This window comes from Cherax quadricarinatus, chromosome 27 (assembly GCF_038502225.1).
Source record: "Cherax quadricarinatus isolate ZL_2023a chromosome 27, ASM3850222v1, whole genome shotgun sequence".
Classification (NCBI taxonomy): domain Eukaryota; kingdom Metazoa; phylum Arthropoda; class Malacostraca; order Decapoda; family Parastacidae; genus Cherax; species Cherax quadricarinatus.
The window spans coordinates 33,196,701-33,215,216 of NC_091318.1; the positions used below are offsets into that span (position 1 = coordinate 33,196,701).

Consider the following 18,516-nt stretch of genomic DNA (forward strand, 5'->3'; position numbering starts at 1 on the left):
GGCCAGAGGGGTGAGGTATCAGGGCCAGGGGGGTGAGGTATCAGGGCCAGGGGGGAGGTATCAGGGCCAGGGGGGAGGTATCAGGGCCAGGGGGGGAGGTATCAGGGCCAGGTGGGGAGGTATCAGGGCCAGGGGGGGAGGTATCAGGGCCAGAGGGGTGAGGTATCAGGGCCAGGGGGGCGAGGTATCAGGGCCAGGGGGGAGGTATCAGGGCCAGGGGGGCGGTATCAGGGCCAGGGGGGGAGGTATCAGGGCCAGGGGGGGAGGTATCAGGGCCAGGGGGGAGGTATCAGGGCCAGGGGGGGAGGTATCAGGGCCAGGGGGGGAGGTATCAGGGCCAGGGGGGGGGGGAGGTATCAGGGCCAGGGGGGGAGGTATCAGGGCCAGGGGGGAGGTATCAGGGCCCGGGGGGGAGGTATCAGGGCCAGGGGGGGAGGTATCAGGGCCAGGGGGGGAGGTATCAGGGCCAGGGGGGTGAGGTATCAGGGCCAGGGGGGGAGGTATCAGGGCCAGGGGGGAGGTATCAGGGCCAGGGGGGAGGTATCAGGGCCAGGGGGGGAGGTATCAGGGCCAGGGGGGTGAGGTATCAGGGCCAGGGGGGGAGGTATCAGGGCCAGGGGGGTGAGGTATCAGGGCCAGGGGGGGAGGTATCAGAGCCAGGGGGTGATATCAGGGCCAGGGGGGAGGTATCAGGGCCAGGGGGGGAGGTATCAGGGCCAGGGGGGGAGGTATCAGGGCCAGGGGGGGAGGTATCAGGGCCAGGGGGGAGGTATCAGGGTCAGGGGTGAGGTATCAGGGCCAGGGGGTGAGGTATCAGGGCCAGCGGGGGAGGTATCAGGGCCAGGGGGGGAGGTATCAGGGCCAGGGGGGGAGGTATCAGGGCCAGGGGGGAGGTATCAGGGCCATGGGGGAGGTATCAGGGCCAGGGGGGGAGGTATCCGGGCCCGGGGGGTGAGGTATCAGGGCCAGGGGGGGAGGTATCAGGGCCAGGGGGGAGGTATCAGGGCCAGGGGGGGAGGTATCAGGGCCAGGGGGGGAGGTATCAGGGCCAGGGGGGTGAGGTATCAGGGCCAGGGGGGGAGGTATCAGGGCCAGGGGGGTGAGGTATCAGGGCCAGGGGGGGAGGTATCAGAGCCAGGGGGTGAGGTATCAGGGCCAGGGGGGAGGTATCAGGGCCAGGGGGGGAGGTATCAGGGCCAGGGGGGGGGAGGTATCAGGGCCAGGGGGTGAGGTATCAGGGCCAGGGGGGAGGTATCAGGGCCAGGGGGTGAGGTATCAGGGCCAGGGGGTGAGGTATCAGGGCCAGGGGGGGAGGTATCAGGGCCAGGGGGGGAGGTATCAGGGCCAGGGGGGGAGGTATCAGGGCCAGGGGGAGGGGGTTGGTGGTGCTTGAGATTTTCAGTTTTAAACACAATATTCGTTTTTAATTGTAAATGATATAATTTATTATATTTATTATATATAATATATTTAATCAACGCAAAATAAAAGGTTCATTATTATTAATCTCAGAAATAATTGTTAATAAAAAATAATGTTTAAATATTTTAAGTTCATATTATTTGATTTTGTTTAATTTATATTAGTCACTCATTAAAAATTTATTTAATTATTCACAAATGTATTTTTTCAGTTTTGTAATAAATATGAATGAAAGAAATAATTGTTAGAGCAGGAAGACTGACTCACCATAAACACTGCCACGTAAGCGTTGGCTCCGTTCTTGTTAACCAATGGTTGTAATAAATTATTATTACACATCGGTTATAAGATGTAGAAGTAATCCACGTGTTAGTTACATTTATCAGTATAAAACTTAACAAAAAATCTAGATTGAAAACACAGGAGAGGAAGCTTGGATTATTTTTAGGAAATGAAGATTCTTGAAGGTGAGAGAAAACAGACATTTAATGAAAAATAAAATAAATTACTTAATATATGGAATTCTATAAGAATTTGCAAAATTTCTGGATTCCTGTTAGCGAGATCATCTATAATCTTCTGTGTTCTTATAATCATGTAGGAAATATAACGAAGTCGAGAAATATTACCTAACATTTAATATTTAACTTTTATAAATGTTTCTATAATATTCATCGTTCAGAAACAACTTGGATGTTTAAAGAAAAGAGCTGAGAAAAGTATCTATTGGGCTCTATACAAGATGTTTTTGATGAAGTGATAATGAGAAGTGATTAATAGACAAAATTATGATGAGTCAGTGGCTCTGGTGGGATACCACAAGGATCAGTGTGTCCTCCTACACTGTGGCTGTGGTGGGATACCACAAGGATCAGTGTGTCCTCCTACACTGTGGCTGTGGTGGGATACCACAAGGATCAGTGTGTCCTCCTACACTGTGGCTGTGGTGGGATACCACAAGGATCAGTGTGTCCTCCTACACTGTGGCTCTGGTGGGATACCACAAGGATCAGTGTGTCCTCCTACACTGTGGCTCTGGTGGGATACCACAAGGATCAGTGTGTCCTCCTACACTGTGGCTGTGGTGGGATACCACAAGGATCAGTGTGTCTTCCTACACTGTGGCTGTGGTGGGATACCACAAGGATCAGTGTGTCTTCCTACACTGTGGCTGTGGTGGGATACCACAAGGGTCAGTGTGTCCTCCTACACTGTGGCTGTGGTGGGATACCACAAGGATCAGTGTGTCCTCCTACACTGTGGCTGTGGTGGGATACCACAAGGATCAGTGTGTCCTCCTACACTGTGACTGTGGTGGTATACCACAAGGATCATTGTGCCCTCCTACACTGTGGCTGTGGTGGGATACCACAAGGATCAGTGTGTCCTCCTACACTGTGGCGGTGGTGGGATACCACAAGGATCAGTGTGTCCTCCTACACTGTGGCTGTGGTGGGATACCACAAGGATCAGTGTGTCCTCCTACACTGTGGCTGTGGTGGGATACCACAAGGATCAGTGTGTCCTCCTACACTGTGGCTGTGGTGGGATACCACAAGGATCAGTGTGTCCTCCTACACTGTGGCTGTGGTGGGATACCACAAGGATCAGTGTGTCTTTATACACTGTGGCTGTGGTGGGATACCACAAGAATCAGTGTGTGCTCCTGCACTGTGGCAGTGGAGGGATATCACAAGGCTCAGTGTGTACACTGTGGCGGTGGTGGGATACCACAAGGATCAGTGTGTCATCCTACACTGTGGCAGTGGTGGGATACCATAAGGATCAGTGTGTCCTCCTACACTGTGGCAGTGGTGGGATGCCACAAGTATCAGTGTGTCCTCCTACACTGTGGCAGTAGTGGGATACCACAAGGATCAGTATGTACACTGTGGCAGTGGTGGGATACCACAAGGATCAATGTATCCTCCTACACTGTGGCAGTATTGGGATACCACAAGGAACAGTGTGTACACTGTGGCAGTGGTGGGATACCACAAGGATCATTGTGTACACTGTGGCAGTGGTGGGATACCACAAGGATCAGTGTGTACACTGTGGCGGTGGTGGGATACCACAAGGATCAGTGTGTCATCCTACACTGTGGCAGTGGTGGGATACCATAAGGATCAGTGTGTCCTCCTACACTGTGGCAGTGGTGGGATGCCACAAGTATCAGTGTGTCCTCCTACACTGTGGCAGTAGTGGGATACCACAAGGATCAGTATGTACACTGTGGCAGTGGTGGGATACCACAAGGATCAATGTATCCTCCTACACTGTGGCAGTAGTGGGATACCACAAGGAACAGTGTGTACACTGTGGCAGTGGTGGGATACCACAAGGATCATTGTGTACACTGTGGCAGTGGTGGGATACCACAAGGATCAGTGTGTACACTGTGGCGGTGGTGGGATACCACAAGGATCAGTGTGTCATCCTACACTGTGGCAGTGGTGGGATACCATAAGGATCAGTGTGTCCTCTTACACTGTGGCAGTGGTGGGATGCCACAAGTATCAGTGTGTCCTCCTACACTGTGGCAGTAGTGGGATACCACAAGGATCAGTATGTACACTGTGGCAGTGGTGGGATACCACAAGGATCAATGTATCCTCCTACACTGTGGCAGTAGTGGGATACCACAAGGAACAGTGTGTACACTGTGGCAGTGGTGGGATACCACAAGGATCAGTGTGTACACTGTGGCAGTGGTGGGATACCACAAGGATCAGTGTGTACACTGTGGCAGTGGTGGGATACCACAAGGATCAGTGTGCCCGCCTACACTGTGGCAGTGGTGGGATACCACAAGGATCAATGTATCCTCCTACACTGTGGCAGTAGTGGGATACCACAAGGAACAGTTTGTACACTGTGGCAGTGGTGGGATAGACAAGGATCATTGTGTACACTGTGGCAGTGGTGGGATACCACAAGGATCAGTGTGTACACTGTGGCAGTGGTGGGATACCACAAGGGTCAGTGTGCCCGCCTACACTGTGGCAGTAGTGGGATACCACAAGGATCAGTATGTCCTCCTACACTGTGGCAGTAGAGGGATACCACAAGGATAAGTGTGTCCTCCTACACTGTGGCAGTGGTGGGATACCACAAGGATCAGTGTGTCCTCCTACACTGTGGCAGTGGAGGGATACCAATAGGATCAGTGTGTCCTCCTACACTGTCTAAGTAGTGGGATACCACAAGGATCAGTGTGTCCTCCTACACTGTGGCAGTAGTGGGATACCACAAGGATCAGTGTGTACACTGTGGCAGTGGTGGGATGCCACAATGATCAGTGTGTACGCTGTGGCAGTGGTGGGATACCACAAGGATCAGTGTGTCCTCCTACACTGTGGCAGTATTGGGATACCACAAGGATCAGTGTGTCCTCCTACACTGTGGCTGTGGTGGGATACCACAAGGATCAGTGTGTCCTACACTGTGGCAGTGGTGGGATACCACAAGGATCAGTGTGTCCTCCTACACTGTGGCAGTATTGGGATACCACAAGGATCAGTGTGTCCTCCTACACTGTGGCTGTGGTGGGATACCACAAGGATCAGTGTGTCCTCCTACACTGTGGCAGTGGTGGGATACCACAAGGATCAGTGTGTCCTCCTACACTGTGGCAGTGGTGGGATACCACAAGGATCAGTGTGTCCTCCTACACTGTGGCAGTGGTGGGATACCACAAGGATCAGTGTGTCCTCCTACACTGTGGCAGTGGTGGGATACCACAAGGATCAGTGTGTCCTCCTACACTGTGGCAGTATTGGGATACCACAAGGATCAGTGTGTCCTCCTACACTGTTCTAGTATGTTTAATAAGAAGGAAAGAAGGAAATTAATAATGAAAAAATACGTATATAAGGATGGAAAAACATAGTCTCGATATACAAGAGAAAAAGATGAGTGAAAGTTGAGACTGAAAGTAACATGAGCAGAAGCTGAATGAATGAAGATTGATTTCAATGTGATGAGTAGCGGAAACTAAAAGATTAAATCCTTGGAGCAATCGGAAAAAAAAATAGAGTAATTTGATATGATGAAGCACATCTTGGGTTGGTAAATCTTGTCAGAGTTTGTGGGTAAATGGAGAGAAACATTGTAAATAATTACTTCCCAGTGAATGTTAGGCACAAACCAAAATGTAAGTCTGCAGAGTAAATCCTGTATTTATGCAAAACTGTGAAACAGTTTATTAGTTTCAAGTTTAAACGGAAAGGTTAACAGAGCTTTGAGTTATGAGTAACACACAGATGTACACTCACACACACATATGCTTACTCTCTCTCTCTCTCATACACATGAATGTTTATTCTCTTTCTTTCTCTTTCACACATACACACATGTTTACTTTCTCTCTCTCTCTCTCTCTCTCTCTCACACACACACACACACACACACATGTATGCTTACACACTCTCTCTCTCTCTCTCTCTCTCTCTCTCTCTCTCTCTCTCTCTCTCTCTCTCTCTCTCTCTCTCTCTCTCTCTCTCACACACACACACACACACACACACACACACACACATGTATGCTTACACTCTCTCTCTCTCTCTCTCTCACACACACACACACAGAAAGACGGAGAAAGACGGAGAGGTGGGGCACACCACCAAGTGCTGGACACAGTACACACAACCGAGGAAGAAGTGAAGAGGCTTCTGAGTGAGCTAGATACCTCAAAGGCAAAGGGGCTGGATAACATCTCTCCATGGATCCTGAGAGAGAGAGCAGAGGCGCTATGTGTACCCCTAACAGCAATATTCAATACATCTATGGAAACAGGAAGATTCCTGAGGCATGGAAGACAGCAAATGTAGTCCCAGTCTTTAAAAAAGGAGACAGACATGAAGCACTAAACTACAGACCAGTGTCACTGACATGTATAGTATGCAAAGTCATGGAGAAGATTACCAGGAGAAGAGTGGTGGAACACCTAGAAAGGAATGATCTCATCAACAGCAGCCAACATGGTTTCAGGGACGGGAAATCCTGTGTCACAAACCTACTGGAGTTCTATGATATGGTGACAGCAGTAAGGCAAGAGAGAGAGAGTGGTGGTTGAATTGCATTTTCTTGAACTGCAAGAAGGTGTTTGACACAGTTCCACACAAGAGATTAGTGCAAAAACTGGACGACCAAGCAGGGGTAACAGGGAAGTCACTAAAATGGATAAGGAAATACTTGTCAGGAAGACAGCAGCGAGTCATGGTACGTGGCGAGGTGTCGGAGTGGGCATCTGTGACCAGCCGGGTCCCACAGGGGTCAGTCCTAGGACCAGTGCTGTTTCTGGGATTTGTGAATGACATGACGGAAGGAATAGACTCCGATGTGTACCTGTTTGCAGATGACGTGACGTTGATGAGAAGAATTCATTCGATCGAAGACCAGGCAGAACTACAAAGGGATCTGCGCAGGCTGCAGACCTGGTCCAGAAATTGGCTCCTGGAGTTCAACCCCACCAAGTGCAAAGTCATGAAGATTGGGTAAGGTCAAAGAAGACAGCAGACGGAGTACAGTCTAGGGGGGCAGAGACTACAAACCTCACTCAAGGAAAAAGATCTTGGGGTGAGTATAACACCAGGCACATCTCCTGAAGCGCACAACAACCAAATAACTGCTGCAGCATATGGGCGCCTAGCAAACCTCAGAACAGCATTCTAAAATCTTAATAAGAAATCGTTCAGACCCTGTACACCGTGTACGTTAGGCCCATTTTGGAGTATGCGGCACCAGTTTGGAACCCACACCTAGCCAAGCACGTAAAGAAACTAGAGAAAGTGCATAGGTTTGCAACAAGACTAGTCCCAGAGCTAAGAGGTACGTCCTACGAGGAAAGGTTAAAGGAAATCAACCTGACGACACTGGAGGACAGGAGAGATAGGGGGGACATGATAACGACATACAAAATGCTGAGAGGAATTGACAAGGTGGACAAAGACAGGATGTTCCAGAGATTGGACACAGTAACAAGGGGACACAGTTGGAAGTTGAAGACACAGATAAATCACAGGGATGTTAGGAAGTATTTCTTCACCCACAGAGTAGTCAGGAAGTGGAATAGTTTGGGAAGCGATGTAGTGGAGGCAGGATCCATACATAGCTTTAAGCAGAGGTATGATAAAGCTCACGGTTCAGGGAGAGTGACCTAGTAGCGATCAGTGAAGAGGCGGGGCCAGGAGCTCGGACTCGACCCCCACAACCTGAACTAGGTGGGTACAACTAGGTGAGTACACACACACACACACACACACACACACACACACACACACACACAAACACACACACACACACACACGTACTCTCAGTTAGTCATTTTTTTTATTGTGGTATTATTTATACTGACTTTCAAATAGAAGTGAATTAATCCATGATTAAGATAATTATAAAGATAACCTTTTTTAATGGATTCATCTAAAGAGATGTTCTCTATTATACACAAGGGCAGTAACAGCCTCAAATCAGGCCGAGTGTTGGATATATTCGATTCATCCAGCACATTACCCGACCTTAAAGTAACAGGTGATCAGAACAGGTTGTTTGTGTGTTGTCATGCAATCATAACATGTGAATTGTCATTGTTCTCGTAAGCCGAATATCCTTCCCTAGAGTCAACTAAACCTCGCAACCCACAAGTCACGGAAATTTCAGGAGCAAGAACTTGCAATTCTTCGTTTAGAGACAATTTAGACATCCAGCAGGATTTATTTTGTCTTTGTCACTGCCACAGTACACACGAATATCTCAGGCTAAAGCCTCGACATTGCTTCGAGGCATAGCATTTGAGAGTGCAGAACTCTGAATCTCTTGAGGAACATTCATCAAACTGTAAGTCCTATGCATGACTCTTAAATCAGCCACGGTTACTGGTCATATCCGAAAATGAGGCAGATGGCACTAGATTCACAATTGAGGCAACAAACACAGTCAGCCCCAGAATTCGAGGAAAGGGCAGTGTGCACAGCAAATTTTCCAGAGATAATTACCTCCGCATGAATTGTAGAGGTAACAATTTTTGTGGTCTGTGATGACCGAACCGTCAGAAACTCCTTTAGCGCTATCCCTGGCTGTCTTAGAGGATAAATGATCCATACCACGGGTGGGGATAGAACCCGCGATCAGAGAGCCTCAAAACTCCAGACCGTAGTGGTATGGTTTGTTTGCAATCGTGTCATTACGATTTCGTGAATCAGGGTAAGTGATTCTTGCTTTCCCCGATGAAGACAAGGAATTGTCCGCAATATTTTTTTTTTTGGATGTTAGATTCACTACTGACATAAATTTCAAAGCAATGACAGGAATGAAAAATATTATTGATATCATTAACAGAAAAGTTCATATTGATAACCATAAATTTCCTTGATATTTTTTTTCCTGTTAAATATACAGCCTAAGAACTGTTATCCTACATTAGCTGATTTCAAAGCCTAGTCTTGTTTGGGAAGCGACCCACAACAGTTGGCTAACATCAAGGTACCAACTTACTGCTAGGAGACCATAAAACAACATTCAGAGCCTTTCCCACTTGTGATAGTATCGTAACCATGTGCTTCAGAGTAGGGCCAATGGCACTAACACTTGGGTCGTGTGGTACCATTCTTGGGTATGCATCTTAATGAGCTCATCTTTCACCAAGTTTACATATACCATAAAGCAGGAAAGGAAAGTCCATAAGAAATTAGATTTAGAAAACGAATCAAAATGGCCGTAGCAAAGTGCAAAGAAAAAACAGTTACTTGCAGAATCTAAGGTAATCCCAGGGTTTTTAATATCTTAAAAACAAGACAAAGGTATCAATAAAGATATGGCTTCTGTTCTCAGTTCCGCTTTCATTTCGGCCTTCACATCGAGAAACGAATCCAAAATATAATGGCTCACGTAATGTCTTTGCAAGAAACGAAGCCGACGCACTATCATTCAAATCAACACCACAACCAACTACAATAAGGAACCTACAACACATGAACATTAACAAATCCACTGAGCCCGTCGAAATATCAGCCAGATTACTAAAATAATCTGAATATGTTATTACGTATCTGTTGGTGGATGAACTCAGCTAGCTAATGTTACTACAGTATTTAATAACTGAGATTAGACCATATCCTTTTAATTAGTGACCCATTAGCATGACGTCACTTACTGATAAATTAGAGGAAACTGTAGTAAGGAACAACATCATCAACTTCCTTAAAAGTAGATATTACAAAGTTCTCGCGCAAAACGATTCAGTCTAATACACTAGAGCTTGTCGGCTAGATTTACAATAACTGGAACAAGTATACCCTTTCCATTGTAACGTAAATCGACTTCCAGAGAACGTTTCGCAAAACGCCACATCAGATATTACGAAGTAAACTAGAATCCACGGCACAGGGGACAATATTCACGACTAGTTCAATGACTGATTGGCTTGCTAACAAAACACAGATTAGTAGCTGTAAATGGCTAGGAAATTCAGTGGAGTGCATCTAGGGTCGAACCATAGCTCAGTTTTCGTATTATTATATATAAATTATCTAGACTTGGAATCTGCACTGAAAACTGGGGATAACACGAAATTACGGACGTGTAGCATCAGTGACTGACTGAGAAAGTACCCAGACATCCTTTCAAGACTGATGGACTCATTACATCGACTCAAGGCTTAGGGACTAGTTACCTCGAACTCCTGTTCTTCAGCATTCTCCTTTGTATGGACTGATAAAGCCACCGTGTGGTGAAACGTTTCCTCATTAAAAATACCCAAGTTTTGCACATGTGTTTAATTTATCAACATGTCGGTTCTCTGAACCATTCATCTATGTTAACTCACCTACTGAGTTGATACCTGCGTCATATGTCGGGAATGGAGGTCATGTTCTTCTTTAATGCGAAAGTGATTCGTGCATAACTGTGGGTGTATTTGTAAAATTTGTCGCACATGGTACGTCCTTCAAGAATCACTAAAGCTCTTAGTGAATTTAAAATATTACTAAGACTGACAAATCAAATGTTATTTTCCACATTACATAACAAGACAACAATGAACATGTTGCCCATTCTTCTAACATTTAGTTGAAAATTGCGTTGAAACCCTTGCTTATAATAATCTAACAACTTTAAAACCCACACGAATGGTAATAATTTGAGATTATTTAGTTGAATAACAAAAAAAGGCACAATACCGTGACTGGAACGATACACAAATAACCCGCACATAAAAAAGAGAGAAGCTTACGACGACGTTTCGGTCCGACTTGGACCATTTACAAAGTCACTATCAGTGTGACTTTGTAAATGGTCCAAGTCGGACCGAAACGTCGTCGTAAGCTTCTCTCTTTTTTATGTGCGGGTTATTTGTGTATTATTTAGTTGAAAATTGCGTTGAAACCCTTTCCCTATAATAATCTAACAACTTTAAAATTTACACTAATGGTAATAATTTGAAATTAACCATTGACAATATATGATGTATAGAAAGTCATAGTTTCTGAAGGGGAATGTCCGCTTTATATGACAGCTAGAGAAGTCACTGCCATGGCTGAGAAAGACTCCTACCTGGAACCTTCTCCTTCCCTTCCCCTCATGACTACCATTATTACACCTGACATTCCCCAGCCAAACCAACCAGTACAGACATATTATTTTTCTTATTTGAACCTGAACTCTGAAGAGTTTTCAATCATAACATTCTGTCATGCGAACGCAACACTTACTAGCCATTAGCAAGACCTCTGTGATCCCTGATTATTTTTGAGCAATAGCTCTAGGCAGGGCGGGATTATGAATGTTGTGGGATAGTTTTCTATTTGTGTGTGTATATGTGATTGTGATTGTGATTGTGTGTGTGTGTGTGTGTGTGTGTGTGTGTGTGTGTGTGTGTGTGTGTGTGTGTGTGTGTGTGTGTGTGTGTGTGTGTGTGTGTGTGTGTGTTACCATTTTGTCCTAGGCACATGTCGATTAGACACTAGGCCTGTAGTATATGCGTGTGTGTGTGTGTCTGTGTGTGGTTGTGTGTGTGTGTATGTGTGTGTGTGTGTGTGTGTGTGTATGTGTGTGTGTATGTGTGTGTGTGTGTGTGTGTACTCACCTAGCTGTACTCGCCTAGTTGAGGTTGCAGGTGTCGAGTCCGAGCTCCTGGCCCCGCCTCTTCCCTGGTCGCTACTAGGTCACTCTCCCTAAATCGTCAGCTTTATCATACCTCTGCTTAAAGCTATGTATGGATCCTGCCTCCACTACATCGCTTCCCAAACTATTCCACTTCCTGATTACTCTGTGGCTGAAGAAATACTTCCTAACATCCCTGTGATTCATTTGTGTCTTCAACTTCCAACTGTGTCCCCTTGTTACTGTGTCCAATCTCTGGAACATCCTGTCTTTGTCCACCTTGTCAATTCCTCTCAGTATTTTGTATGTCGTTATCATGTCCCCCTATCTCTCCTGTCCTCCAGTGTTGTCAGGTTGATTTCCCTTAACCTCTCCTCGTAGGACATACCTCTTAGCTCTGAGACTAGTCTTGTTGCAAACCTTTGCACCTTCTCTAGTTTCTTTACGTGCTTGGCTAGGTGTGGGTTCCAAACTTGTGCCGCATACTCCAATATGGGCCTAACGTACACGGTGTACAGGGTTCTGAACGATTCCTTATTAAGATGTCAGAATGCTGTTCTGAGGTTTGCTAGGCGCCCATATGCTGCAGCAGTTATTTGGTTGATGTGCGCTTCAGGAGATGTGCCTGGTGTTATACTCACCCCAAGATCTTTTTCCTTGAGTGAGGTATGTAGTCTCTGTACTCCGTCTGCGGTCTTCTTTGCCCTTCCCCAGTCCTCATGACTTTGCACTTGGTGGGATTGAACTCCAGGAGCCAGTTACTGGACCAGGTCTGCAGCCTGTTCAGATCCCTTTGTAGTTCTGCCTGGTCTTCGATCAAGTGTATTCTTCTCATCAACTTCACGTCATCTGCAAACAGGGACACCTCAGTGTGTGTGTGTGTGTGTGTGTGTGTGTGTGTGTGTGTGTGTGTGTGTGTGTGTGTGTGTGTGTGTGTGTGTGTGTGTGTGTGTGTGTGTACTTAATTATTTGTGTTATTTCTCACCAATTTTTTTCTCCCCTAGGTTCTTGGGACTTGTCTTAATAATTCTTAAAACTATGTGTCGAGCAAACTTTCATTATTTCCTCATCTAACTGTGCCCTCGTGCACCCGTTTCCCGCCTGTTAAACTGTCTAGAGCATGAGTTCCCCAAATTGGTCAATATAGACCCCTAAGCTTAGATGGACCAATGGAAGGGGTCGATAAATGGCTGGGGGTCAAAAGGGAGTCAACAAATGTCTGGGAACCTACTTTGAAGTGTGTATCTGTAACGTTCCATTCTAACCCTTGTCTCTCTTATCTCTCCTGTAGTAAACCATACCCCCGGCCGGGATTGAACCCGCGGTCATAGAGTCTCAAAACTCCAGCCCGTCGCGTTAGCCACTAGACCAGCTAGCCACAATAAGATTCATCCAACTAGGTATATTTCTACACCATAGGAAGGTTAGCACAGGCACCTCTGTGACCACAAATGCAAGTTTTTACAGACGAATCTCCAGCTAGCGTGGCCGTGACGAACTCTAGCTCACGTCCCTTCACTGCCGTCAACATTTGCAATCGTGTCATTACGATTTCTTGAGTCATCTCTCCTGTAGTATTTATTTTCAATTCCCGTACTGTGTGTACCCGTATTGAGTGCACCCGTACTGAGTGTACCCGTACTGAGTGTACCCGTATTGAATGCACCCGTACTGAGTGTACCCGTACTGAGTGTACCCGTATTGAGTGCACCCGTACTGAGTGTACCCGTACTGAGTATACCCATACTGAGTGTACCCGTACTGAGTGTACCCGTACTGAGTGTACCGGTACTGAGTGTACCCGTACTGAGTGTACTCCCTCATCTCAAACTCTGTTAGGTTACGTAAGGTTCGTCAGGAAACAGGACAAGTGTTTCCTGACGCGGGTCTTAAATAATGTCCCGCCGTTGGAGGCTTTAGTCATCTGACCGAGGCCTTCCGCTGGCTTACCGGTTAACCCTTTTAAAACTTATGGTCATTGTTATAACCATTGTTTGTTTTGGGGGGGAGGAGGGTTCATTCGAACACTGTTGGAGAGACAAAGAAGTGATTCTTATGCATTTCCTATAAATTCGGCATTATAACACCCATAATGGCAGCTGCTGATACCAAGAAGTGCCGGAGCAAAACCATTGTTAAGAAGTAAATACTTAAGTGAGTACTGAAGCAATGTAAACAACAGTTCTAAATACCCCTTGCTTAGTGCAGTGGTAGTGAGTACTGAAGTAATGTAAACAACGGTGCTAAATACCCCTGGCTTAGTGCAGTTGTAGTGAGTACTGAAGCAATGTAAACAACGGTGCTAAATATCCCCAGCTTAGTGCAGTTGTAGTGAGTACTGAAGCAATGTAAACAACGGTGCTAAATACCCCTCGCTTAGTGCAGTTGCAGTGAGTACTGAAGCAATGTAAACGACGGTGCTAAATACCCCTGGCTTAGTGCAGTTGTAGTGAGTACTGAAGCAATGTAAACAACGGTGCTAAATACCCCTGGCTTAGTGCAGTTGTACTGAGTACTGAAGCAATGTAAACAACGGTGCTAAATACCCCCGGCTTAGTGCAGTTGTAGTGAGTACTGAAGCAATGTAAACGACGGTGCTAAATACCCCTGGCTTAGTGCAGTTGTAGTGAGTACTGAAGCAATGTAAACAACGGTGCTAAATACCCCTGGCTTAGTGCAGTTGTAGTGAGTACTGAAGCAATGTAAACAACGGTGCTAAATACCCCTCGCTTAGTGCAGTTGCAGTGAGTACTGAAGCAATGTAAACGACGGTGCTAAATACCCCTGGCTTAGTGCAGTTGTAGTGAGTACTGAAGCAATGTAAACAACGGTGCTAAATACCCCTGGCTTAGTGCAGTTGTAGTGAGTACTGAAGCAATGTAAACAACGGTGCTAAATACCCCTGGCTTAGTGCAGTTGTAGTGAGTACTGAAGCAATGTAAACGACGGTGCTAAATACCCCTGGCTTAGTGCAGTTGTAGTGAGTACTGAAGCAATGTAAACAACGGTGCTAAATACCCCTGGCTTAGTGCAGTTGTAGTGAGTACTGAAGCAATGTAAACAACGGAGCTGAATACCCCCGGCTTAGTGCAGTTGCAGTGAGTACTAAAGCAATGTAAACAACGGTGCTAAATACCCCCGGCTTAGTGCAGTTGTAGTGAGTACTGAAGCAATGTAAACAACGGTGCTAAATATCCCTGGCTTAGTGCAGTTGAAGTGAGTACTGAAGCAATGTAAACAACGGTGCTAAATACCCCTGGCTTAGTGCAGTTGTAGTGAGCACTGAAGCAATGTAAACAACGGTGCTAAATACCCCTGGCTTAGTGCAGTTGTAGTGAGTACTGAACCAATGTAAACAACGGTGCTAAATACCCCTGGCTTAGTGCAGTTGTAGTGAGTACTGAACCAATGTAAACAACGGAGCTAAATACCCCTGGCTTAGTGCAGTTGTAGTGAGTACTGAACCAATGTAAACAACGGTGCTAAATACCCCTGGCTTAGTGCAGTTGTAGTGAGTACTGAACCAATGTAAACAACGGTGCTAAATACCCCTGGCTTAGTGCAGTTGTAGTGAGTACTGAAGCAATGTAAACAACGGAGCTGAATACCCCCGGCTTAGTGCAGTTGCAGTGAGTACTAAAGCAATGTAAACAACGGTGCTAAATACCCCCGGCTTAGTGCAGTTGTAGTGAGTACTGAAGCAATGTAAACAACGGTGCTAAATATCCCTGGCTTAGTGCAGTTGTAGTGAGTACTGAAGCAATGTAAACGACAGTGCTAAATACCCCCGGCTTTGTGCAGTTGTAGTGAGTACTGAAGCAATGTAAACAACGGTGCTAAATACCCCTGGCTTAGTGCAGTTGTAGTGAGTACTGAAGCAATGTAAACAACGGTGCTAAATACCCCCGGCTTTGTGCAGTTGTAGTGAGTACTGAAGCAATGTAAACAACGGTGCTAAATACCCCCGGCTTTGTGCAGTTGTAGTGAGTACTGAAGCAATATAAACAACGGTGCTAAATACCCCCGGCTTTATGCATTTGTAGTGAGTACTTAAGCAATGTAAACAACGGTGCTAAATACTCCCGGCTTTGTGCAGTTGTAGTGAGTACTGAAGCAATGTAAACAACGGTGCTAAATACCCCTGGCTTAGTGCAGTTGTAGTGAGTACTGAAGCAATGTAAACAACGGTGCTAAATATCCCTGGCTTAGTGCAGTTGTAGTGAGTACTGAAGCAATATAAACAACGGTGCTAAATACCCCTGGCTTAGTGCAGTTGTAGTGAATACTGAAGCAATGTAAACAACGGTGCTAAATATCCCTGGCTTAGTGCAGTTGTAGTGAGTACTAAAGCAATGTAAACAACGGTGCTAAATACCCCTGGCTTAGTGCAGTTGTAGAGAGTACTGAAGCAATGTAAACAACGGTGCTAAATACCCCTGGCTTAGTGCAGTTGTAGTGAGTACTGAAGCAATGTAAACAACGGTGCTAAATACCCCTGGCTTAGTGCAGTTGTAGTGAGTACTGAACCAATGTAAACAACGGTGCTAAATACCCCTGGCTTAGTGCAGTTGTAGTGAGTACTGAACCAATGTAAACAACGGAGCTAAATACCCCTGGCTTAGTGCAGTTGTAGTGAGTACTGAACCAATGTAAACAACGGTGCTAAATACCCCTGGCTTAGTGCAGTTGTAGTGAGTACTGAACCAATGTAAACAACGGTGCTAAATACCCCCGGCTTTGTGCAGTTGTTGAGCCATTTCTACTTGCTTTCCCAAGTTTGTACATGGTTGAAGCTGGTTTTAGCCACACAAATGCAGTTGTAACTAAGCAGAGGAATAGACTGAATCTGCAAGAGCGTGAAGTCTAGCCACTAAAACTTAACAGTCACCAACCAATTATCAGTGTCCTTGATGACGCTCATACGATGCATTCTTCCCATTACTGACATCAATAGTTTCGGTAAAAAAAATTTTTGTTAAAACTTATATTTTCATTATTTAAATAATACCCATTTTTATGAAGTTATTATTTATTCATAGTACTATTAATTAAAGTATTATTTATTTCATTTTTTTCGTATAAATGTTTGGTAGTCGATGAACAATCTGAAGCTTCAGTAAGTGGTCGATGAGTTGAAGAGTTTGGGGACCCCTGAGGTTGATGAGTTGAAGAGTTTGGGGACCCCTGAGGTCGATGAGTTGAAGAGTTTGGGGACCCCTGAGGTCGATGAGTTGAAGAGTTTGGGGACCCCTGAGGTCGATGAGTTGAAGAGTTTGGGGACCCCTGAGGTTATTGAGTTGAAGAGTTTGGGGACCCCTGAAGTCGATGAGTTGAAGAGTTTGGTGACCCCTAAGGTCGATAAGGTCAAGAGTTTGGGGGCCCCTGAGGTCGATGAGGTGAAGAGTTTGGGAGCCGCTGAGGTCGATGAGGTGAAGAGTTTGGGGACCCCTGAGGTCGATGAGGTGAAGAGTTTGGGGGCCCCTGAAGTCAATGAGTTGAAGAGTTTGGGGACCCCTGAGGTCGATAAGGTGAAGAGTTTGGGGACCCCTGAGGTCGATGAGGTGAAGAGTTTGGGGACCCCTGAGGTCGATGAGGTGAAGAGTTTGGGGACCCCTGAGGTTATTGAGTTGAAGAGTTTGGGGACCCCTGAAGTCGATGAGTTGAAGAATTTGGTGACCCCTAAGGTCGATAAGGTGAAGAGTTTGGGGGCCCCTGAGGTCGATGATGTGAAGAGTTTGGGGGCCGATGAGGTCGATGAGGTGAAGAGTTTGGGGACCCCTGAGGTCGATGAGGTGAAGAGTTTGGGGGCTCCTGAAGTCAATGAGTTGAAGAGTTTGGGGACCCCTGAGGTCGATAAGGTGAAGAGTTTGGGGACCCCAGAGGTCGATGAGGTGAAGAGTTTGGGGACCCCTGAGGTCGATGAGGTGAAGAGTTTGAGGACCCCTGAGGTCGATGAGTTGAAGAGTTTGGGGACCCCTGAGGTCGATAAGGTGAAGAGTTTAAGCTTTAAAAATAGGTTGGATAAATACATGAGTGGGTGTGGGTGGGTGTGAGTTGGACCTAATTAGCTTGTGCTACCAGGACGGTTGCCGTGTTCCTCCCTTAAATCAAGGTGACCTGACCTGACTAGATGAGAGTAAGACACATGTGCAACATCTGGGTATCTTTATTGTAGACGTTTCGCCATCCAGTGGCTTTATCAATACAAATTCTAGGACATAACTTGAAGACAGTAGAACTATGTACAGAAGATGAGGTAATCAGTCCCTCAAACTAGGAGTAGGTGCGAACAGCACCATAGTCGTGGAGATTCTGAAGCAGAAGAAAGAATCCTGGCGCTTATATAGTAACGTCAGGTGTAGCAGACGAGGGCATATTCACTGGTAGGCGGGATTCCCCAGTGGAAGTAGGTCCTTCCCAAAGAGATGGGTTAGTTGTAGAAGTAGTTGTCGTAGTCGTGAAGGTTATGTACATGTCCTCAGAATTAAGATTCCATGATGTTGCAGTGTCTGACAAGTTGTGTACGAAATGGTATATAATACCGACAAGATGAGAGTAAGACACATGTGCAACATCTGGGTATCTTTATTGTAGACGTTTCGCCATCCAGTGGCTTTATCAATACAAATTCTAGGACATAACTTGAAGACAGTAGAACTATGTACAGAATCTCCACGACTATGGTGCTGTTCGCACCTACTCCTAGTTTGAGGGACTGATTACCTCATCTTCTGTACATAGTTCTACTGTCTTCAAGTTATGTCCTAGAATTTGTATTGATAAAGCCACTGGATGGCGAAACGTCTACAATAAAGATACCCAGATGTTGCACATGTGTCTTACTCTCATCTTGTCGGTATTATATACCATTTCGTACACAACTTGTCAGACACTGCAACATCATGGAATCTTAATTCTGAGGACATGTACATAACCTTCACGACTACGACAACTACTTCTACAACTAACCCATCTCTTTGGGAAGGACCTACT

At 46.0% G+C, this 18,516-nt stretch overlaps 1 protein-coding gene across 2 annotated transcripts in view; it reads right to left on the reverse strand.

The window, feature by feature from the left end:
* Positions 1-18,516, reverse strand: part of LOC128691076 (irregular chiasm C-roughest protein) — a 203,809-nt gene that overhangs the window by 25,210 nt on the left and 160,083 nt on the right. The window contains exon 11 of one of the 2 annotated variants that reach the window (XM_053779870.2): positions 1,690-1,722. The exons of the other annotated variant lie outside the window; for it this stretch is intronic. Coding sequence (XP_053635845.2) covers positions 1,690-1,722 — 33 coding nt within the window. The remainder of the gene's footprint in view (positions 1-1,689; positions 1,723-18,516) is intronic. 2 annotated transcript variants of the gene reach the window in all.